General features: G+C 44.5%; 1 protein-coding gene across 1 annotated transcript in view; it reads left to right on the top strand.

Annotated features, from left to right (window-relative positions):
- The first annotated feature begins 211 nt into the window (after positions 1-211).
- Positions 212-24310, top strand: part of magi1b (membrane associated guanylate kinase, WW and PDZ domain containing 1b) — a 148181-nt gene continuing 124082 nt past the window's right edge. Inside the window, exon 1 of the mRNA XM_079242444.1 lies at positions 212-788. Coding sequence (XP_079098570.1) covers positions 491-788 — 298 coding nt within the window. The 5' untranslated portion in view covers positions 212-490. The remainder of the gene's footprint in view (positions 789-24310) is intronic.

Raw genomic sequence — 24310 nt, 5'->3', positions numbered from 1 at the left:
AGCAACACTTTCCCAGCGCGTCGGCGGAGTTCAGAGAGACTCAGCTCGACGCACGAGACCTACGTACCTGATCAAAGGAGTCGGGGTCGCTTCCCATCATCTTCTCTGATACGAACGGAGGAGAAATCTGTCGCTGCTGACTTCACAAGGAAAAGAAACGTATTTTCCTCATTTTCTTTTCAAGGATTTAAGTGGCGAGTTTCATCTAAAATGACATCTAAGAAGGAGGATTAAACTGAAGGGATTGTTGGACAATGCTGAGAACAATGTTTCCACAGTGAGGAGACTCGAGGGCCGACAGGTATGGCTTGATTTGCCACCCCGGGAGGCGGTGGGACATTCAGCCGGACGCGCTCATGTTTCTGTGGAGGAGAAGGAAAGTTTGTTGCGCTGCGCCGGGACTCTGCGCTACTTTCTGAGCTGCTCTGACTCTTCCTCGTCTCGGTGCTGAGCCTGGCTGGTTCGGTGCCGACTCGGAACTGTTTTCAAAATGTCCAAACCCGTGCTAAAGAAGAACCACTGGTCCTCCAGAGTGAACGAATGCGCTGTGTGCAAAGATGCCCACGGGGACTTGAACGTGTCACTGCGCGGCGGAGCGGAGAACGGAGAGTTCGCCTACATCGGCCAGATTAACGAGCATGTGGTGGTTTACAAAAGCGGAAAACTGAATGAAGGAGAACTGCTGCTGGAGGTGGAGAACCTCTCCATTTCGGGATTACCTTTGTACGACATAGAGACGGTGATAAAGAACTGCAAAGGTCCGGTGAGGTTGAAAACAATCAGACAAGGTAAGAGCTGCAAGAGGCACGCGCCAAACTTGGTTCAAACTTCTGCGTTTTTAGTGATTATTTTCACATTAAATATTACAGTCAGTGGCAAATTTACCCCAGTCATTTATTTAATAACAGTCTTCAGTTCGGCTGACATTAAACTGTAAAGTTTATCTCAGAAGATGCGTTTAAGGACCGAGTAAATGGGAGGTTTCTGCTTGATTACAATGAGCTCTGACAGGTGTCCAGATTTACCAAACAGAGAGGAGTTCCAAACCTTCCCAGTTAGACCTGAAAAAGGACAGGTCCATGTTAACTGGTCAGTTTATCTGAATGGTTTTACTTCCTCTCACATGTCCCGTTTAACTAGAAGGAAAATAAACCGAAAGGCTTCTCCTTCACAACACTTTGAAATGCAAAAAAATGTTTTTAAAAGCTTTTTTGCAAACAATTTGATCTATTTAAAGACGTTCTTGTAGAGTTCATGGTACACAATTAACTAGGCGGTCCATTGGCACCTGTATGTCGTTGAAGCACACATGTAAGAATAGGTTTTGTTTTCGGAGACAAAAAGCTGCGTTTCCATTACACTTTGAATTGTGCAAAAACTAAATTTTGCAATTTAAAAAATGCTAATGGAAACACCCACATTTAGAAACAAGTCTCAAATATCGCTAAAAAGTTTTTACGCTCTCATGAGGTGGTTTTTCAGACGTTTTGATGTAGAAATACATCGCAAAAGTTTAACAAACACTTTTTTTTGCATTTACGGAACCCTGAACGTGACGTGGGGATTGTGACCAGTTCATTTCCGGTAAAGATGCCGCGTTATGGAACAAACAGAGAATTTTAGAGTTTTATAAAAGAAAATAATGGTGAAAAGTCATAGCAAGTAGAAAACCCCCCAAAAACACTACGTGGCAACCTTGCATATGCCCGTCGTCAGCCGGACGAGATTTTACGAGAACTGAGAACCATACCTGCCAAGTATCCTGTTTTGGCTAGGAGACTTTTGTTGTTTTTTTTAACCTGTTTTTTAACCCGCTTCTCCCACATTGTTACATAATTTCCCGGATTATGATAGGGTGAAAATAAACCGACACGAGGAGACAAACCTCAGGTCAAGAGGAAATCTGTGACCAACACGTCTCATACTCCCACCGCGACCCTCTTAACGGTTACCGTAGTATATCCTTTATTTTAAAATCCAGAACTTGACAGGTAAACACTGTTCAGTGGAAACACCTGATAATCGCAAATGTTGTTTGTCAAAACCTGCAAATATTGCTTTATTTTATTTTTTTTTTAAATGTAATGAAACCATAGACTGTACATAAAAGATGGACAGAGCCTCCGTGACATCACCCGTAGGTTTCTGAAGAGCTGAATTGAAGCTCGGTGGGCGGTTCCTACCATCGCCATCTTGGTCGGGACATGCGTGTCGTTTTGCCTGGAAAATACAAATATGGGCTAAGAGGTGGAGCTGAGGGGAGCCGTGAGCGTCATGATGGATGATTGACATCGAGCGAACTCCATGCTTTCTGTAGCTAAGAGCTAACCGAGCTAACAGGAGCTAACCAGCTAACGGAGGTAAGCGGGTTAAAGCTAAGTCATGTTGTTAACCGGCTAAAAACCACAGTTGTTCTACATTCTTGTGACTTGAAGCGGGAGATCGGGTACCTGTCACGCCCCTAAATCTGCCGAATTTCGAGATGAAATTACTTTTAAATGGGAGAGTTAGAAAAAAATTTACTCCCCCCACAGTTGAAGGTAAACCTGACCTATTAAACCTAAAATGTTATTAGTACCAGGCTGTAAACATGTTTATATCTGCTGTGAAGTTGGTCTTTTTAACATGGGAGTCTATGAGGATTTGCTCTGTTTTGGAGCCCCTAGTGGATGAGGGAGGAACTGCAGTTATTTGGACTTCCAGATAGGCTTCACAACCAACGGAGGCTCCATCCCTCTTTCATCTACGGTCTATGAATGAAACGCAGCTTCAGACCGCCTCTGATGACTCCTCAGACCAGCTTGACAGGCAGCATTTCTTTGGCATCAAACAGGAACGGGAACATAAGGCTTCTAGCAGCAAGGTGAACATCAGGCCAGTGAGCCTGGTTTGGCCAGTTCCCGGCCAGCTTGATTCAGCGGGGCACGGCAGTTTGACACTGAGTCATTCTGACAGGCTCCCAGCATGGCAACGCAGCCTGCTGGAAAGATGCTTAGAGCCAGCCCGGGCTGCGCTAACTTCCTCTAAAGATAAGCCGAAGAGAAAAAAAAAAAAAAAGAGCAACTCTTCAAGGACAGTTTCACATATTTCTAACCTGTGAACGCCCAAAGCAGCGTTTGTTGGAGCCAATCAGATGCGCTTTGTCAGAAAGATGGCGGCATGATCAGCCTGGACCTGTTTTTTTTTTACAAAGAATTACTTGTATTTTTATTTCCAGGATGGACAGCAGCGCCAGTAATGTAAAGCAAAGCAGCTTGTGAGCCAGTAGTCTGGAATTCTGGTCCTCCAGAGCCGCAGTCCTGCAGGTTTTACTGGTTTTCCTGCTCCAACACATATGGATTAAAAACAAGCTGTTAGATCCATTTGATTTGAACCAGGTGTGTTGGAGCAGGGAAACAGGTAAAAAGCTGCAGCACCAGGGTTCCAGCTCTAATCCTTACAGTGGTGCTCATGTTGTAGTCACATTAAACCGCACTGGACTTTGTGAGTAATTTCCAGTATAACCAGTAAATTATTTGGACAGAAGTTTATGTAAAAATTTAAATTTTGCTTAAAAAGTAACACAGCTGAACATTTTAGAACAGACTACAGTTGAAAGTCCTGCACGCATGTGGTTTCACTAATTAGGTCGATAAAGTGGGCTTGCTGGGAGAATGGGCGTGGCTTTCTTGGAAAGCCTGTGATGTTGCATAACTTCTTTGGCTTGCAATCACAGGTGTTACATGGTTAACGATGGCGCTGAATCAGGTGTTTCCATCATTTCTGGGTTTACTCCATTTACTGCCCGGTCAACCACTCGGTCACCCGGGTGGGCGGGGTTTTCACGGTATTTAATCCAGGCAATCACCTGGATCAGGGATCCCCAACCCTGGTCCTCAAGGACCAGTGTCCTGCAGGTATTCCAAGTGTTCCTGCTGGACTACACCTGACTCAGACTCAGACAAGCTCTGCTCATGTCTGCTAAATACACATTGATTTGAATCAGGTGTGTTGCAGCGTGGAACTTGGAAAACCTGCAGGACACCGGTCCTTGAGGACCAGAATTGGGGATCCCTGAACTGGATGACCCGCTCAGATCTGACGGCTGGATGGAACAAACAAATCAGTGCCTTTGCAGATAAACTTGCTCCAACTTGACAATAACGTTGATGTTTGGCCTGTAAGTTCAGTAATAAACTGAAGTAAAAACTCCTGCTTATGTTATGATTCTGTTCAGCTGCTCTAAGCAGTAAAGTTATGTCCCAGTGCAGCGTCTTTATTTGTTCAGAGACCTCCAATGGACACCGCTGAATTGTGCAGAATACAGCCTGAAATAAATGCAAAATGATCACTTGTTATTAAACGTAGGTAGGATAGGAGATGGTTTCCATTTTTTTACTGAAAAGCTTAAAATTTTCTTGACACCTGATTGCAGCCAATATAGAGAGATAAAAATATTTAGTCACCTGTGGAAAAGGACTGAAAAAACCCCATCCAGCTGTTCTAAACGATTAGAAGTTGATATGTCAGTCAAACTCGAGTGGCTTTTGTCCCTCCCCCCCTAAACACCTCAGGAACAAGAACCTTTTAGGTTCAACTTTGCTCTGAATGATCCATGCCTCCTTCTGTTTTGGCTTCTCTCTGGATCGTTGCTCAGCTGAAGGAAAAGGAGCTATTTACTGATTTGTAAATATCTACATAAAGCTGCAGCTCTGGAATAATTTTATGAGTCTCTTTTTGTTATGTCAGAATGTTTACTTGGGTAAAAGACACACATATAGTCATGTTTAGGTTAAATAAAGCAGTCCAGACTGGTCAGATCAGGTGAAATGTGTGATTATTAACAGATATGAAAGTTTGATCCGTCTTAATAAGAAATAATTTCATTTTCTCAGGGTGGAAGTGTGAACTGGGAACTTTACAGTAACAACAGCTGCTTGAATGGAATAAGTGGATTCTCCGTCTGAATTCAACTGGATTCAACTATTATCACAGTTTTAAGAACTATTTAATCACATTCATGTTTTCTAGTTTTCACATCTTGTTCAGGATTCAATCCAGGCTGCGTTTTATTTTCCTGACGACGTTTTACTCGTGTTTTCGTAGGTGATCTCTGCGTTTTCTGTGGTGGATTAAAAACTTGAGGTTGTGCTGCCTTCATGGCCAGGTCACTGCAGGAAAAGAGACTTCTGACCTCAGTGAGTTTTTATCTGCTTAAATAAAGGAAACACAAACTGAAACTGTCCTTCTGTGGAAACGACTCCGTAGGATGAATCGTTTCTGGTCCACTGATTTTATATGGTATATTTTCTTATATTTCAGCTTTTTTACATACTGGTGTCCTTATAAAGTAAACTGAGATTAGAGAGCCCAGAGAGGGAAGTCTGGGCTTCCCTGCTTAGGCTGCTGCCCCCGCGACCCGACCCCGGATAAGCGGCAGAAGATGGATGGATGGATGGATGTATGGATGGAGATTAGAGAGATGTACCTGAAAAGAGTTTAAGGGTAGCTGATAAAAAAAAAAAAAAAAAAAAAAAAAAAAAGAATGAATAAGATAATGGAAAAAAAAAGTACGAGTTTACATTATAATATTAATTCCGGATGAACGTGTACATGAAACACGTCCTTACTTAATTCCTCTTTAGAGCGGCTGGTTGGGAAGGGTTCTGATTGGACAGAGGGTGCACGTGACGTATGACGTATACCTGAAATAAACAAAGTCAGCCCCCTGCTTCTCGTCATTTCAGTCGTAACTTGTAAAAACTACATAATAAGTTCCAGTTTCACCGCTATTTTTATTATAAATGTGAAGTAGCAGCTCAACACCAGCATACTACTTCACTTTCTGCAGCAACTGAGAAGGGGAAGAAAGATGGACCACCGAACACGGGAGACAAAACAACGCGCGTCATCGGGACAGGACAAGGTAACGAGCATGCTCAGAACGACCGGAGTTAACTTAGAGCGGAATAAAGGTTTACATGACAGAGGAATTAAATAGTTCAGAATTAAAATGCGAATAAACCAGACACTTACGTCGGAATTAAGTTTAATTCAGAATAGAAATTAGCATCAGGAATTAAGTGTTTACATGGTGGTTTTTCATCGGTTTAAACCGGAATTAAGTTTAATTCGGAATTAAACAAAACTCCCATGTAAACGAACGGATTGTGTCCTCATCCATTTTTATTTCCTGGGAGCTTTTATTGGCCGGTGTGCTGTTCTCTTCCATGGGTTAAAATCCAAAGTCAAACTTTCCAGAATAAATTGCCGCGGTCATAAACCTCTGGATGGAGGAAACAACGTTTGAAGTGAAAGTTTCAGCTTCTCCTTTGACTCTCGGTGCTTTTCTTTATAAAGCAAATAACAGCAGAGGAGGTGTGTTTTCACGCAACTCTTCCTGCAGGAGAAACTCCTAAAAACGAAAGAATTTCTTACGTTTTTTTTCCTTCGGTCTTCCGTGTCATGCAGGACGTAAACAGGAAAGTGTCCCGTCAGAGCCACCAGTGTGAAAAGTCGTGTCCACCCTCCTCCTCCTCCTCGGGTTTATAACAATAGAAGGAAACTGTCGATCAGATTCCTCGCATTTCCCAGCCCACCCCCGCCAGAAGGGCCCATCTGGGAATGTCGGGTGTCAAAGCTGTTTTCAACGTCACATGATAAGCTTCCATGTCAAGTTTTTAATAATTCACGCTGTCTGGGAATTTCCCTCCCTAATCAGCTCTAATTGGGAAAATATGCTCGGCAACAAGGGCCATCTGTAAAATTTAAGTGACCTAATTTCACTGGAGCTTGTGCCATTTTCTCACTTTAATCAAGTGGGACGTGGAGAGAGGTGCTGCTGCCGCGTGTTGGCTCGCTGACGATCAGAAAACCTTTGTTGCTGCTGCATCGAGAGATGTGCCTTGTGGTGTTATGTCAGGGCCTTCTGAACTCTGCAGACATGTGAACACACACACACACACACAGTGGGATATTTGCATTCAGAGTTTGAGTGCTGCAGAGATTGTAATGTTTGCTTTGAGCATCATGTGGAACATTAGTTGCATTAATAAACAGACATGCAAACTTCCTCCCTCTTTTTACCACCTCTTTTTACATCAGCAGCCCTCGACTCTGCACACTCCAGCAGTTTAAAACCTTTTTACGCTCACCGTGACACGTCATAAAAACGGTCAATCTGATAAATCCCTGAACTCCTTCATGCTCCACTCTTCTGCCAGCAGACCGTAGATGATACACACAGCAGTGTGGAAACACAAAATCACAACACAGAGGTATCGGATGCGCTACTGTTGGTCCATCCATCCATCTGCTGCTTATCCGGGGTCGGGTCGCGGGGGCAGCAGCCTTCCCTCTCCCCAGCCACATTTGCCAACTCTGCGGGGGGATCCCGAGGCGTTCCCAGGCCAGCCGAGAGATATAATCCCTCCAGCGTGTCCTGGGTCTTCCCCGGGGTCTCCTCCCAGAGGGACGTGCCTGGAACACCTCACCAGGGAGGTCCAGGAGGCATCCTGACCAGATGCCCGAGCCACCTCAACTGGTTCCTCTCGATGCGGAGGAGCAGCGGCTCTACTCTGATCTCCTCCCGGATGACCGAGCTCCTCACCCTATCTCTAAGGGAGAGCCCGGCCACCCTGCGGAGGAAACTCATTTCAGCCGCCTGTATACGAGATCTCCTTCTTTCGGTCACGACCCACAGCTCATGACCATAGGTGAGGGTAGGAACGTAGATCGACTGATAAATCGAGAGCTTCGCCTTCTGGCTCAGCTCCTTCTTCACCACGACAGACCGGCGCAGAGTCCGCATTACTGCAGATGCCGCACCGATCCGTCTGTCGATCTCACGCTCCATCCTTCCCTCACTCGTGAACAAGACCCCGAGATATTTAAACTCTTCCACTTGAGGCAGGACCTGACTCCCGACCCGGAGAGGGCAATCCACCCTATTCCGGCTGAGGACCATGGTCTCAGATTTGGAGGTGCTGATTCTCATCCCAGCCGCTTCACACTCGGCCGCGAATCGCTCAAGCAAGAGCGGGAGATCACGACCAGATGAAGCCAACAGGACCACGTCATCTGCAAAAAGCAGAGACCCAATCCTGAGGCCACCAAGTCGGATCCCCTCAACACCTCGGCTGCACCTAGAAATTCTGTCCATATAAGTTATGAACAGAATCGGTGATAAAGGGCAGCCTTGGCGGAGTCCAACTCTCGTTTCCGGCTACTGCTGGTGTGAAAGCTAATTGTGCTGATGCTGCTAATGATGTGTATGTGTGGCTATAGTAGTTGTGTTGTAGGTGTGTCCTGGTAAACAGGAACTGTATGTCAGCGCCATAAGAAGGAAGTAAAACCCAAACATCTGTGTGTGAATGTGTGTGTTTTCCGGTCAGGACAAATGGCACGGTGGCCAAGGGTTCATGGGTTTCCCCAGGCAGGAGCTATAATGTGTGTGTGTGTGTGTGATTTGCTGCACGTGACCACACTGGCATTACAAATGAGAATGGTCTTCATGTAAAACTGGCTGTTGCTGCGCTGCAGCAGATGATGAACGAGGCCTTGCTGGCTATAAATCTCTGGAAGCAGAAAACGTCGTCTCCATATTGAAGCGTGAGCCGCTAACTAGCTGCTGCGTGTTAAAATTTACAGCTCTGTTAGCTGCATTAACTGCAGGTGGTGTGTGTGTGTGTGTGTGTGTGTGTGTGTGTGTGTGTGTGTGTGTGTGTGTGTGTGTGTGTGTGTGTGTGTGTGTGTGTGTGTGTGTGTGTGTGTGTGTGTGTGTGTGTGTGTGTGTGTGTGTGTAAGTAAGTGTTCCTGGCAGGGCTTGGATATGGAAGTGTTTACTTCCTCTCTCCCAGCAGGAAGTTGGACGCCCCTCCACCTTTTGTATTCTCTTCCAGCGGCAGAGCAGCTTGACTTCCTCCCTCACAGCCCGGCTCACAAAAGATCTCTGGCTTTAATTTTAGGGGTGTGTGTTTACATTTGTAGAAATGTGTGTGCAGGAAAGCGGGAAGGGAAGTGTGTTCTGTACTGTACACCGTAAGCATCCTGTCTCTGCGTTTCGGCGCTCTGGAAGGACACTCGGTTATCAACTAAATAGACCATGAAATGCAGCCTCGCTAATGCAGCAGGAGGTACACATGCACATGTGCCGTCTCCTCTCTTGTTTACCAAAGAATGCTCTTTTTTTCCCCTCCTAATTGGCTGGAGAGGAGGCTGTGAGATTGGGTGTGAATGGAAATCGGTCACACTTGGCGCTTGTACTTACACACTCTGTCAGAGGCAGAGAAAAGCAGCTAATTTACGATAGTGTGTTTAGCGGGGGAGGGGGGGGTGGGGGGGGCTTGATGTAAGGCTCCTTTTGTCAGCAGGCTGCAAATATGTACAGTTGATGTGTTCTGAGAAGTTTTAGCTTGAAAAAACATAAAGTTATGAAGACGGGATGCAAACAACACGTATCCCCGTCAGGTTGGGTTGATTTGTCCATGTTTCCGAGAGTTTCTGAGACACCACCGCCTCACTGCAAGACGGTCGAACGGCGGCTTTTCTGTTCTCTGAGGAACTCCGCAACTAGTGGTGTGACGATATGCTTTCGTTTTGATTCAGATTTTTTGGGTGCCGATTCAATTTAAATTGCGATTCTCCGATATTGCTAATTTTTGTAGATGACAAGAAAATGTAGAAAACTTTTTTTTTTGCTCGTCATTTTTCTTCATTTTAATGAGAAAAAAACAACAACTCAGTAGCCAGACCATCATTCTGCTGCTATAATGTCCAAGGAGACAAGTAAAAAGATCAATAAAAATGACAAAAATTTTATAGTGGATTCATTTTATTTAATTTAAAAAAAAAAAAAAAAGAAGATTTTTTTAAACAAAAAAATCGATTTTAAAATTGTGAAACAAAAAATCCAATCAAATCTAAGTTGTCCGTAGGAGTGATGATGATTGGTTGTTTGTGGTCCTGCGACAGACTGGCGACCTGTCCAGGGTCTACCTGCCCCTCGCCTGCTTGTTGCTGGGAGATGTTCCAGCTTCCGCGCCACGCTGAACTGGAGTAAACGGAATAGGAAATGAATGCAAGACTAATATCTCCTTCTCTTTTAGGTGGAAAGGTAATTTTCTATGAAAACTTTAAGCTCTGGATTTGTTTTTCTTGGTTTTAAAGTTGGATGATTCAGTGAACTGGCCGTTTTCTGTTTTCTAAAACGGCTGATTCAGAAGTTCGTCTGCAGATCTTTTCAGCTCGGCTCCAGCCTCGGTCTCCACACGTCGCTGGTCATGGTTCGAGTGTGTGCTTTGCGTCTTTCCTCTCGTCAGACTGTAAAATGACGAGAGACCTGCAGCTTAACATCAGGCTGCTCTGGTTCAGCACATGAAGCGCTACCAAGCTGAAGGGTACGATGAGTTGGTGAATCCACCCAAACTGACAATCTCTCTATCTGGTTAGCATCACCCCCCCGCCCCCCCCCCATCTTTGGGGAGCAGCAATGGCTAGTGTTTCATGTGGTTGGCCTCCAGCCTCTGAGAGGACGTTTGCAGCAACATTCTTCAATAATTGAAAAGAATAAGAAGTTTTATAAGTTTTCCGGTTTGAAGCCGAGATGAACATGAAGTAGCTCTCGTTCAGAATGAAGATTCCAGCCTGCAGTTAAAGCAGCTCTTGTCTTGTATTTAGCTGGAGAAATATCACGCATGCCTGCACAAAGTCATGTCGTGTGCCAGAATTTGTGCCCATTTGTGTTTGCGTGCAGAACAGGCTGACGTGTCCAAGTGTTTCTGTCAGCTCTGCTGCCGTTGAGCTCAGATGAGAAGCACTTCTGCCTCCAGTGGGGACGACAAAGACGCAACGTGAAGGGATTGTGAGTGGCGGTGGTTGAGGCGAGATCCAGAAGCAAAAGAGACGAGTTTAGAAGTTGTGTCTCAGGCGGCGGAGATGGTTTCAGCAGCAAACCGTGATGGGAAACGGTGGAAAGACCGTTGGCTGATATGTTGTTAATTTGTTGTCATTTGGGATGATTTTTGGGCTTGTTATTGTGCTCGTTGTTTTATCTGTTTATCTCTCTGGCTCCTTGAAGAATAAAGATCCTTTCTGCTGCTTCCTCCTTTCCTTTAGCTTTAATTACATTCTGCTGGAGGCTGAAGGGTCTGTTTACACAAATCCCATTAGTGTGATGTCTTTGGGAAGCTTATTCACACACATCCGCATGCACATGCAGACAACAAGCGTACATCTGCAGCTTTAGTCAACGGTCTAGCCCTGATTAAGAGGATTTTGACACGGGGCTGTCTGTTTGTCCACAGCGCTGAGGAGTGCTTAAAGTCCTGAAGTAGCATGTTTTTCTGCACAGCCATGTTTCAGGGAGCTCCTTCTGCCTTCCCAAGCTCTGTTCCCAGCACCAGACCCCTCATGTCTCTCCATCCTCTCTGTTTTCTCTGCTGTTTCTTGTCGCAGCTCTTATTGATGGGCATTGCATTCTTACAGGGGGCTTAACCCCCCCCCCCCCCACACACACACGTCGTCTCGTTTCCTGCTTAAATCTCCTAATGAATAAATAGTTTAACTGGTTGTTTTACAGCAGTTCTAGATCGTAGTGTGTGGCACAAAACACGCACACACATTGTGGTTTTAGACTGAGACTGTGCTTAGTGAGTTGATTTCCTTTTTAATGAATACAACGTGTCTGAGATTACTGTTGCATGCAGGTCCTGTCCCTACTAACGTACCTGCGAAGGAATGTGTGCTGAACTGAATGTGTGTGTGTGTGTGTGTGTGTGTGTGCAATCCCGCTGCATGTTTTCAGGTTTGTCTGCACAGGTAAGAGGAAGCTTGCAGCTCTGTGGCGGTGATGCTAAACCTGTGTGTCGTCAGATAAAGTCAGTTCCTGGTTCGGAAATGTCCTGCAGCTTCGAGGGGTCACTGCAGGCGAGGCTGAACCAGATTGTTTCATATTTAACGGGAAACTCCGTCTGCGGCGGGACGGGTTGTAAAGATTTCATTTCTTTCTCACCTCCTCGATCAGCTGTTTTATCAAAACAATCCGCTTAACCTGCAACAGTAAAAATGCAGAAGCGGCGACTTTCTGTGTTAACCACGCCCACTTCCAACGTCCAACCAATCACACAAGAAAAAACCTTGTGTTGAGAAATGTCTTCAGTCACGTCGTCGAGAACAAAATGACGTCATTTTCTTCTCAGAGCTTCGAGAACAAGAAAAATTTCTGGCATCTCGTAAAGGAAGCAGCAGCCTGTACTGACTTCTGATTGGTTCCTGTGACTGCATCATCATGCAAGCTGGGCTTTTGCTGCAGGACACCACTCGTAGCAGAGTGTCTCTGGCTGTCTCACCTCTTCGTTGGTACTTTTGCATTTTAAAGGATCACGCTGGAGGTTCTTCGTTTGAGTTTGCATATTAACATAAATTCATATTTAAGTTGTCTGGAGCAGAATGCTAAAACAAGTAAAATATTCAGTAGCCTGAGGTGGTTTGATGCATTGCTTTATATTCATGCTGCATATTAGAAATGCAAAGTAAATATTATTTTACACAACTGAATGTTATATCGAGGTTCTTCTGTTCTGTTTAAAATGAATAGAAATTAAATATAAATAGTTAACACTGTCTTTTTATATACATGTATGAAAGAGAAAGAAGAAGCTGTTGTATCAGCTCAGCCTGTTTACTTCCCTCTGTAATTTGCTGGCTGGAAATGAGAAATATCAACATTACAAAGTTAAAGGTCCAGTGACTCCTGAACATGTGCTGCCTGGTAGTTTCAGGAGCAAAACTGCTGAAGAATCTCACAGAAATGATGAACATCGACACACTTCACGCTCATCTGATGGGGTTGAATGTTTGAATTTTGACACTGAGCTAGGAACACGTCTGCAGGACGAGCAGTTCAGCTCTGGGACGGCTTGTCTGTGTTGACTGCTTTCTTATCGGTCGGCAGCACAAGGTTTGACCGACCTGCTGTGTTTAGTTTAGTTTAGTTTAATTTAGTTTAGTTTAGTTTAGCTAATTAAGAATCCCTATTTCTTCTTGGGGTCCAGCACAATTATAATATCAAAAACAAAAACTTGTAAAAAGTTACACAACACATCAGCACTTCAGTTCAATCTTGGAATACAAGCTATTTACATATTCAAAATCATCTCTTTACATTCATTTTTACATCAGTAAATGCATGCATGAAATGTCCATTTATGTTACAACCTATCATGTAAACTATTCATTCACAAAAATACTCTTACTTATAATTGGATATCAATCTATTTATTATTTAACTTTAATTAAGAAGATTGTTAATTGCAGGACAAATTTAATCTGCAACCAGTTTAAGAAGTCTACTGTCCAGCTCATCAACCACCCGGTGGTTTATCTTTGCAATTTTTCAAACATTCCTTTCCCTTCTGTGAGTTGACACTTTCTAATTTGAACCTGGACCTTTTTCACTTCATTATTTCATTCCTTATTAATAAGTGAGATATTTCATTACAGAGGTTAAGCACATTTTCTCTTATTTTTCATAATTTGGTTATGAAATAGTTATTTAAATGGTTAGCAATTTCTTTAGACCCGGTAATGAATTTGTCATTAGTCTCTAGAAATAGTGGATAAACAGTGGATACTGTGTCTGATGGTCAAACGTAAAGGTCAGCAGGGATACAAGCTCCTAAACGTTTCACTCCATCCTCATTTTTCCCTCTAAAACTGCACCTTTGAGTGAATTAAAATACTCAGGCTTAATAATTGTGTTTTAATTGGACAAACAGAGGCTAATTAGCAGCAACGGGAAGAGTATTAAGTCTTAATTAAGATGCCACTGGTACCCATCCTCTCACCCTCCGGTTGATGCAACGTCTGTTAGTTTGTAAGAACTTCATCACCTGCGTTACATCATATTCCGGTTTCTGGAATATGAATATGGATGTAAAAGTTCAAAGGTTGGTTAAATTGTAACAATAATCCCAGTAAAATTATCATAAAGCTGCCCCATAACATTTATCTGCATTATCACATCATAATTCTTATTCCTAAAGGGCTAATGCACACTAAAATGTGTTTTTTGAGCTGGAAAAACAAAGTCTTACTATAATTGTGATGAAACTAACTTTGTTTTTGTATTTTTTAAATTTCTTTAGAAATCGGGGTTTTGTGGTTTTAAAATGACTCAAAATGCCTCCTACAGAGTAAAACTGCTGCGCTATGTGACATAGATTCACTACTTTTAGACTTTTACAGATTAAAATGAAAACGTATTAAACTTGTGGAGATGGGCATATTATTCTTTTTCTTTTGGACTTTTTTTAAATGTGAAAACATGTAATTCTTCCTTTTTTTATTTATAAGATGTCTGGATGCAACTTAATCCAGAAGTGCTCAGAAGCATTTCCCACCATTTTGTCCTCCAGTTGTGGATTAATGGAACCAACCTTCTTAAAGATGCCTTTAGGATGTATTCCCATCAGGATAGTCCGCTAGACTCAGTCCGGCTCAAAGGTGTATCCATGCGGACCAAGATCGCGTTCACACTAGGGCGGCACAGTTTGGTGGGTTGTTTTCAAGTGGTGCAGTAAAAACACATTTTTTTTTCCAGTGATTACAATGTTGATCAAAATAATCATGATTATTATTTTGTTCATAATCGTGCATCCCTAGTTTATAGCGCCTTTGGTCAAACCATTAGAATAATATATCCCCATTCCCACCAGAGGGGGCGCTGCACTAGTATTTAGCAGAAGAGAGGACAAGACCGGCGTGAAGAAGAAAACTCTGGTTTCCTCCACCTGCCAGTTAAACATGGAGACCAAACTATGGCTGTTTTGGGTTTTTATTGTGTCTTATGCAAGTATACTGCAGAAATCCACTGCAACAATGGACGCAGTATGAACACCAGACGAGGCAGAGGACCCTTAATGCCATCGCTATGCATTTACCCACAATGCAATGCTACGACACATGCAGGCAGGGACTTGTTTTGTAGTCCGCTTCCTGTTTTTGGTCCACTTGGAACGGACCGAGACCTGCGTTTGTAGGCGGAGCGAGTCCGCTTCTTTGGTCCGATTCAGATCAAAAATTTCTGATGTCAAAGTGCCCCTAAACCTGGGCCTGGACCTTTTCAATGACACAGTGACATCTATCATGTGCATTTCTACACCTGCTGCTGCCGAGCAGAGAAACCGACACTTTACAGCTTTTACATCCGGGACGAGACGTGACGTTTGGCTTCACGGTATGATAAGGAACTAGATGTTCTGAACACACAGCGTCGCTGATTCAGCAAAGAAACACAGAAGATTAAAAGAGATAGGGACTAAAGAAGAGTCATGGTGAGATGGTCTTCTGCTGGCTGCAGAGAGCTAACAGGTCAGGTAGGATGCAGGATGGAGGCGGGATCAGCCGTCGATGGGGGTCATGTGACGGGAAAATGGCTAAAGTTCTGTAATGTGTCTTTAAGATTCTTTTATCGTATCAATAAGTGAAAGAAAAAAGACAAAATAATTATAACTAGCTATTTTTTCCAAATCCTCTTTTCATGTTTTCCACACAGGTGTTGAATGAAGCCATTTTGTTATGATGGGTTCATCGTAGCTTCGTCTAATGTTTGACTTTTTCCATTTTTCTTCCTGAAAGAACCAGAAAACATTGTTGAATGTTGCTGCTTTCATTGTGGTGCAGTTGTTCTAGAAAATGCAAGATGACAGCGGAGTGATGGTGTGGATGTCTGTGAGACTGCCAACACATTCACGAGCCTAATCAGATCCACGCATGTAAATAGCGCCATGCGGCAAGAGCATGACTTTGGACGGGCCCTCCAGGTTTGTCATCATGTCTCTATTTTCACTTTATCTGCCGGCTGGTCTGCAGCGTGCTGATTCTCTGGATATGACAGAAGCTTTGTGAGGTTGAGTTTATCACGCATAAGCAAGCCTTAATGCTGTTTGCAAGGCTTTTATTTGGGTATCATGTGATCTTTAGCTGTCTGTTGGATCAAACGGGCAGGGTTGTGTGCTCTGCGTTGTAAATCCATTTGTCACATGGCTTTGTACCAGTACTAGCAATGCAGGCTTAGATTACTTACAGTACTGTTCAAAGGATCCATGCCCTGGAGATAAACAGGCAAGCAGGTTGCATGCAGGGATTTATTCTTTACTATTTTGCTCTTTCATGCCCCTGTGTATCATAGTTTCCCTCCACTCTGCTGTGCAGGAATGCAGTGTTTACATAGCTGGGCCTTGTCAAGATTAGGATTTTAGTATCTCAGGTGTCTGCAGAGTGTCACTGGCAGTTTTATTAATGGCCACAGTATCCCTGAGAATGCAGGTAATGCTGCTGCACCATGACCAAACGTCCCCCATCTGCAGGATTTATAGGATTTCACATGTTTTTGCAGAAAAAGCCATGTTGGTGCCATAATCAATGAATGTCCTTAGCGCATGTTGTTGTCTGCATGTTTGAGCAGGACTGAATTGCACCTGGAAGTGGATCTGCTCTTAATGTTCCCACCCTGCTGTAAAATGACAGCTTTGATATTTATGATGCATTGCATCAATCTGTTTCACACGGAGGGAATCGCCTCTTTTCTAAAAACTCACTGGTGAAAATGGGCAGCAGATTGCTGGTGAACACAGACGTCCCTCCATATCCTCATGCTCTACTAGGCACCAGAGCTCATAAATTAGACAAGAAATCTAATTTCCCGTGGGGTTCTTGGGCTGCCAGTGCACACAGACACTCTGTTTCTTTTCAGAGCTAGTGGATTTCTATTCTTCTTGATGTAAATGGGCTGATAAAGGGACAGCTGGAACTGGATTGTGGCCTACTTTTTGCTGAGTCACTGTGGACAAGTAGTACTCTTTCTGTCATGCTGGGCTTTTCAGCAGCACACATGACAGATTTTGTTTTGGAGTTGACTGCTTACTAAATGTGTTTTTTGTGAGAAGGAGTGTATTACAAGCATCGGATTGTGTTGGTTATGAATCTCCGGAGGGTCAAAGAAAGAACCACACAAGTTTGAACAATGTTATCGCAGAAAGCAGACCGAGGATGACTGTGATAAGCAAAGTATTAGCCACGTTAGCCATATTGTCGCACTGTCCTGTTACCAAGCTCTGCTACTGGCTTGTTTCTCTTCTTTTTGAAGGGGTTTCCTGTTTTTTTGCTGCTTATTTTCAGTAGTAGTACACCATTTTTTTTTTAACTCTGAAATTTGTTGTTTGTTCCACACCGCGCCATCTTTTCCAAAATTAACAGGTCATGATCCCCCAGGTCACGGACACCTAAATGCAAAAAAGTCTTTTCATTACGGTAGCTGTGTTTCCATTACACAGAGAATTGTGCTAAAACCAAATATCGCATTAAAAAATGGTAATGGAAAAATCTACATTTAGAAAAAATTGACAAATATTGCTAAAAATATTTTACTTTTTTCACATTTACGTGTCCTTGGATGTGACGTGGAGGGTCGTGACCAGTTCATTTCCGGTGGTGTGGAACAGACAACAGTGAATTTCAGAGTTTAAAAATGAAAATGAGGAAGAAAATATTTGAAAAGTTGTAGCAAATTCTGCTGAGCAAGTAGAAAACCCGAAAAATAACGCTACGAGGCCACCTTGCATAAGCCAAAATTCTCGTAATATTGGTGCCACTGGTTGAGAGATGTGAGAAATGTCATTTTACAGTGTTTCATTCACAATTTTCACAATGTTGCAGTGGGGAAGGGGGGCCCCTGGAACACTCTGGGCCCAGGGGCCTGTGCTCTTTTAATCCGGCCCTGCTTACGCACTAAAGTTCAATGGAAACACCTGCAAATCGCAATTGTTGTTTGTCCAAACTTAGAAATATGGCTTTTATTTGCAACGAAATGCGATGGAAATGCAGCTGCTTTTGCTGCATATTTCTATATCCAAATGTCTGAAAAACCACTTCATGAGAACGTAAAAATATTTGTGATATTTGAGCCTTTTTTTTTTTTTTTTTTTTTTTTTTTTTAAATTTAAGTTTTTCCAAAAGAGTTTTTTTTATTGCAATATTTAGTTTTTGTGCAATTCTAGCTGTAAGGGAAATGCCACTATCTCTGCACCTTACTGCGTTCACTTCCTCGCTCCATTGTGTTGCTCGTCTAAACCTGGCTCATTGTTCTACCTCAAATCCTGATGTTTACAGATGTTTTTTCCACAAGTTAAAGGATCATGGTGTGAAAATTGCGCCTAACGTTGAAATAATGTATCAGATTCAAACGAATAATGTGTTTTAGCTGCCATGAATCAAAAAGCTTCAAACTCTGATGAAACTATTTCATCTGAGACTTCAAGGAGTGCAGGAGCAGAAAGAATTCATGACATGGTGACGACTTGTTGGAAACATAGTTCCAGCCTCTGCTATCCAGAAAGTTCATGTATAACAATGCAGTGAAATTCAGTTCTCCTCCTCTGGATGTTTACGTGGTTGCATAGCTTTCATAGTTGCAGTAAAGCCAGACTAAAGGCCGGTGGGAAACTTCAGACGCTGCTTTTACTGTGACAATACGCTGACGTTTACAACAACTTTGAAAGCAACTGAAAACATGTAAACATCCGTTTCTGTAGCAACAATGCCGGTGGATGTTAGCGGGATCTACTGTTACGCTAACTATGCTAATGAGCAGCACTGGTCAAACAAAACCCACTGAAACCAGTTAGCTTTAGGCTAATCCTGGAGTCGACTTACTGGTGGAGAAAAAAGCTTTTAAAATCTCCTCCTTGAGCTGGTCCCACCTGGGGACCTCTAGCCTCATGTTGACCCTCCTTTTTGGAAGTTTTGGTGCCTTTTAAGAACCGTTTTTTGTTTTCTTTTTTGGCAGTAAAAATGGCTCGTTTGTTGGTACTGCATTTTTCTAAATGACAATTGAACAGATCTGTTTCGCCGCACTTCTCATTCCACATTGGTGACATTTGTCCCTTACTGGCTGCTGTAGTTTCAAGATGGCAGACTGTTGTGGCGCTTCCCTGTCGGCTTACCCATCAGACGTATAAAAAAAATGTGAATGTGTCAAGTTATTAGTGGAGGTCATAATACACCAGTGATAACAGACGTAGAAATGCAGACGTCCGCTTTGGACAGAAAAAGTCCATGAAAACATGAAATATGAAAGAAATACTGATTTAATGAAACATTTAGCTGCGACTTGATATGATCAGATGTTCATCTAGAACTTAAATCACATTATAATCCTGTTTAAAGATAACAGAATCTGCCATGAAAAGAATTTCTTTGCTGTTTTGTGGTTTCACTGTTTGTACTACAGCTTTTTATCATTTAGGACCAAAACTACGATACATCTGCAGTTTGCAGAGATTCATCCAGAGAATCAACTTGAGTTCTTAAAACATGCAAGTTTATAGAATCCCTAAACTAAAACAGTCAGTTCTTACTCCCATTACAGTTATAGACCTTTTTGTTTCAAAAGTTTTCATTTAAAACGTCTGAGGTGTCAGATTTTCCATTTCCAAATGTCCAAAATGACACAACAGAAGCTATAACGTGAAAACGCCACCTTTGGCGTGATGTGTGTGTGTCAAAGTTCTTCTCACTGTCTCTTCGCCTCATTGTCCTGTTAGTAGGAATGTTTGGAATCTCCTGCAGCCAGTCTGGGCTGTTTTGCTGTTTATCATCACAACGTCTCGTTTTCTGTCAGTCGGCAGCTCAGAACCATGCCTGTGTCTGAGTCTCAGCTCAGGAACATGCCTGTGTCTGAGTCACAGCTCAGGAACATGCCTGTGTCTGAGTCTCAGCTCGGGAACATGCCTGTGTCTGAGTCTCAGCTCAGGAACATGCCTGTGTCTGAGTCTCAGCTCGGGAACATGCCTGTGTCTGAGTCTCAGCTCAGGAACATGCCTGTGTCTGAGTCTCAGCTCGGGAACATGCCTGTGTCTGAGACTCAGCTCGGGAACATGCCTGTGTCTGAGTCTCAGCTCGGGAACATGCCTGTGTCTGAGACTCAGCTCGGGAACATGCCTGTGTCTGAGTCTCAGCTCGGGAACATGCCTGTGTCTGAGACTCAGCTCAGGAACATGCCTGTGTCTGAGTCTCAGCTCAGGAACATGCCTGTGTCTGAGTCTCAGCTCGGGAACATGCCTGTGTCTGAGTCTCAGCTCAGCTCAGGAACATGCCTGTGTCTGAGTCTCAGCTCAGCTCAGGAACATGCCTGTGTCTGAGTCTCAGCTCAGCTCAGGAACATGCCTGTGTCTGAGTCTCAGCTGAGCTCAGGAACATGCCTGTGTCTGAGTCACAGCTCGGGAACATGCCTGTGTCTGAGTCACAGCTCGGGAACGTGCCTGTGTCTGAGTCTCAGCTCAGGAACATGCCTGTGTCTGAGTCTCAGCTCAGCTCAGGAACATGCCTGTGTCTGAGTCTCAGCTCGGGAACATGCCTGTGTCTGAGTCTCAGCTCGGGAACATGCCTGTGTCTGAGTCACAGCTCGGGAACATGCCTGTGTCTGAGTCTCAGCTCGGGAACATGCCTGTGTCTGAGTCTCAGCTCGGGAACATGCCTGTGTCTGAGTCTCAGCTCGGGAACATGCCTGTGTCTGAGTCTCAGCTCGGGAACATGCCTGTGTCTGAGTCTCAGCTCGGGAACATGCCTGTGTCTGAGTCTCAGCTCAGCTCAGGAACATGCCTGTGTCTGAGTCTCAGCTCAGCTCAGGAACATGCCTGTGTCTGAGTCTCAGCTCAGCTCAGGAACATGCCTGTGTCTGAGTCTCAGCTCAGCTCAGGAACATGCCTGTGTCTGAGTCTCAGCTCAGCTCAGGAACGTGCCTGTGTCTGAGTCTCAGCTCAGCTCAGGAACGTGCCTGTGTCTGAGTCTCAGCTCAGCTCAGGAACGTGCCTGTGTCTGAGTCTCAGCTCAGCTCAGGAACGTGCCTGTGTCTGAGTCTCAGCTCAGCTCAGGAACATGCCTGTGTCTGAGTCTCAGCTCAGCTCAGGAACATGCCTGTGTCTGAGTCTCAGCTCAGGAACGTGCCTGTGTCTGAGTCTCAGCTCAGGAACATGCCTGTGTCTGAGTCACAGCTCAGGAACATGCCTGTGTCTGAGTCACAGCTCAGGAACATGCCTGTGTCTGAGTCACAGCTCAGGAACATGCCTGTGTCTGAGTCACAGCTCAGGAACATGCCTGTGTCTGAGTCACAGCTCAGGAACATGCCTGTGTCTGAGTCACAGCTCGGGAACATGCCTGTGTCTGAGTCTCAGCTCGGGAACGTGCCTGTGTCTGAGTCTCAGCTCGGGAACGTGCCTGTGTCTGAGTCTCAGCTCGGGAACGTGCCTGTGTCTGAGTCTCAGCTCGGGAACATGCCTGTGTCTGAGTCTCAGCTCAGCTCAGAAACATGCCTGTGTCTGAGTCACAGCTCAGGGACGTGCCTGTGTCTGAGTCTCAGCTCGGGAACATGCCTGTGTCTGAGACTCAGCTCGGGAACATGCCTGTGTCTGAGACTCAGCTCGGGAACATGCCTGTGTCTGAGTCTCAGCTCGGGAACATGCCTGTGTCTGAGTCTCAGCTCAGGAACATGCCTGTGTCTGAGTCTCAGCTCAGCTCAGCTCAGGAACATGCCTGTGTCTGAGTCTCAGCTCAGCTCAGGAACATGCCTGTGTCTGAGTCACAGCTCAGCTCAGGAACATGCCTGTGTCTGAGTCACAGCTCAGGAACATGCCTGTGTCTGAGTCTCAGCTCAGCTCAGGAACATGCCTGTGTCTGAGTCTCAGCTCAGCTCAGGAACATGCCTGTGTCTGAGTCTCAGCTCAGCTCAGGAACATGCCTGTGTCTGAGTCTCAGCTCAGCTCAGGAACATGCCTGTGTCTGAGTCTCAGCTCAGCTCAGGAACATGCCTGTGTCTGAGTCTCAGCTCAGGAACATGCCTGTGTCTGAGTCACAGCTCAGGAACATGCCTGTGTCTGAGTCTCAGCTCAGCTCAGGAACATGCCTGTGTCTGAGTCTCAGCTCAGCTCAGGAACATGCCTGTGTCTGAGTCACAGCTCGGGAACATGCCTGTGTCTGAGTCACAGCTCAGGAACATGCCTGTGTCTGAGTCTCAGCTCAGCTCAGGAACATGCCTGTGTCTGAGTCACAGCTCGGGAACATGCCTGTGTCTGAGTCACAGCTCAGGAACATGCCTGTGTCTGAGTCACAGCTCAGGAACATGCCTGTGTCTGAGTCTCAGCTCAGGAACATGCCTGTGTCTGAGTCTCAGCTCAGGAACATGCCTGTGTCTGAGTCTCAGCTCAGGAACATGCCTGTGTCTGAGTCACAGCTCAGGAACATGCCTGTGTCTGAGTCTCAGCTCAGGAACATGCCTGTGTCTGAGTCTCAGCTCAGGAACATGCCTGTGTCTGAGTCACAGCTCAGGAACATGCCTGTGTCTGAGTCACAGCTCAGGAACATGCCTGTGTCTGAGTCACAGCTCAGGAACATGCCTGTGTCTGAGTCACAGCTCAGGAACATGCCTGTGTCTGAGTCACAGCTCAGGAACATGCCTGTGTCTGAGTCTCAGCTCAGGAACATGCCTGTGTCTGAGTCTCAGCTCAGGAACATGCCTGTGTCTGAGTCTCAGCTCAGGAACATGCCTGTGTCTGAGTCTCAGCTCAGGAACATGCCTGTGTCTGAGTCTCAGCTCAGGAACATGCCTGTGTCTGAGTCTCAGCTCAGGAACATGCCTGTGTCTGAGTCACAGCTCAGGAACATGCCTGTGTCTGAGTCGTATATGACATGAAGATAGTTGGAAAAACATGGAAGTCGGATGTTAATGTGGAGGAAAAATTTTCCTTACACTGGAATTTCTGATTCGTTTTGGTTTAAACAATTTTTTTTCTTTGTACGGTTTTTAATCAGTGAGGCATTTCCGTGGTTGATAAGATGGAACTCGTGTTTGATGAGTAAACTCTGTGTTCAGGGTGGTGTGTGTTGACATTAACCCCGCCGCAGAGCCAGTTCGACAGGTCGGGATGAAACTGCAGCATACCTGCGCTGCACCTGCTGGGCGCCGCGCAGCATCAGGGCGTGCTACCGTTACACATCAGTAGCTGCTGTGTTTGGCTGGTTTCCTGGAAATGTGACCACACCTGCATACTGTCGCACCTGCGTTTCGTCATCGGCGAATCAGGGTCGTCAAACGTTCCTTCACATAATACTCTGATTGTTGAGTTGAACATGTCAGGATGAAATGTACCCTGACGAGCTTTAACCCGGGTTAAATTCCAGACGTTCCTGCTCCCCTCTGTTCCTCTGGACAGTGTAAACATGACGTCTGAGGTGACGGGTGTCAGGTGATCTCTTGGTTGCCACAGCAACCCGGTCGTCTCCAGGGGCACAGCTGATTAGTAAATAAAATCTTCCTGGACACACACACAGACCTGGGAAGTGGGCTTTTTGTCTCGTGATGTTGCAGCAGATAACTTTGTTTAGCTGTTTGACTTTGGACAGACCACATTCCAGTCGTCTCTCCACAGTTCATACAAATCTGCTTAAAGCGGGACGTATTCCTCTCTGTGGCGTTTCGCTGCTCCTTCAGACAGCAGCTCGGTCTCTCAGCTGACTGGCAGAAAATTCACATCTCATTTATCCGTTTGCTTTGGACTCGATCTGAAATTAAAGATAAATCAGAAAACTTTCATTACCATAATTAAAGCAGACGTTTTACACTCCTTTTTAAGTACCGGTAACATTAATAAACAGTCATGAAGATGCAAAGTTATGCAAGTTCGTCACTTTCAGCTCAGATCCTCTCCTTCTGGTTTTAAATAAAATTAAGTCGTTTTTCCAGTAATCCTCACACACAAGCTTGCTCTCCCAGATTGGGGTTTTTTCTTCAACTCCTGCTTCTACTAATCTGTGTTCTGGAGCAGGGAAAAAGGCTAAAAGACTAGCATGAGGGGATCTTCTTCTGGCTATAAAACACATGAAAATGGTTAGTTTTCAGCGTTTAGCAGAGGGGTGTGATCGTTGCAGAAGGTACCATCACCGTCATTCAGATGTAACAAATACTGATGGAATAATGGATTAAGGAGTTCAGTTCTATTCAGCTTTATCTGTATAGCTCTGCTTCACAACAGTGTTATCTCAGGGAACTTTACAGGCGCAGCAGTTTGAGCCCATTCCTAATAAATAGCCTAAATATGGGAAAAACCAACAGATGAAGCGAAACGTTTTTCTCTCTGGAGCCGGCTTCTTTGGCCTTGTTTTGAGGTTTTTTAACCAAAGGTCAAACAGATGAGGGTTATTATTACTACTACAGGTTTAAGAAGGTTATTTTAAAGTGAAACTTTGTGAAGCTGATCTTAACTTAAGACAGGTTTGATGA

Source organism: Telmatherina bonti (assembly GCF_933228915.1).
Source record: "Telmatherina bonti genome assembly, chromosome: 6".
NCBI classification, from domain to species: domain Eukaryota; kingdom Metazoa; phylum Chordata; class Actinopteri; order Atheriniformes; family Telmatherinidae; genus Telmatherina; species Telmatherina bonti.
This window is presented reverse-complemented; position numbering and strand designations above follow the sequence as displayed.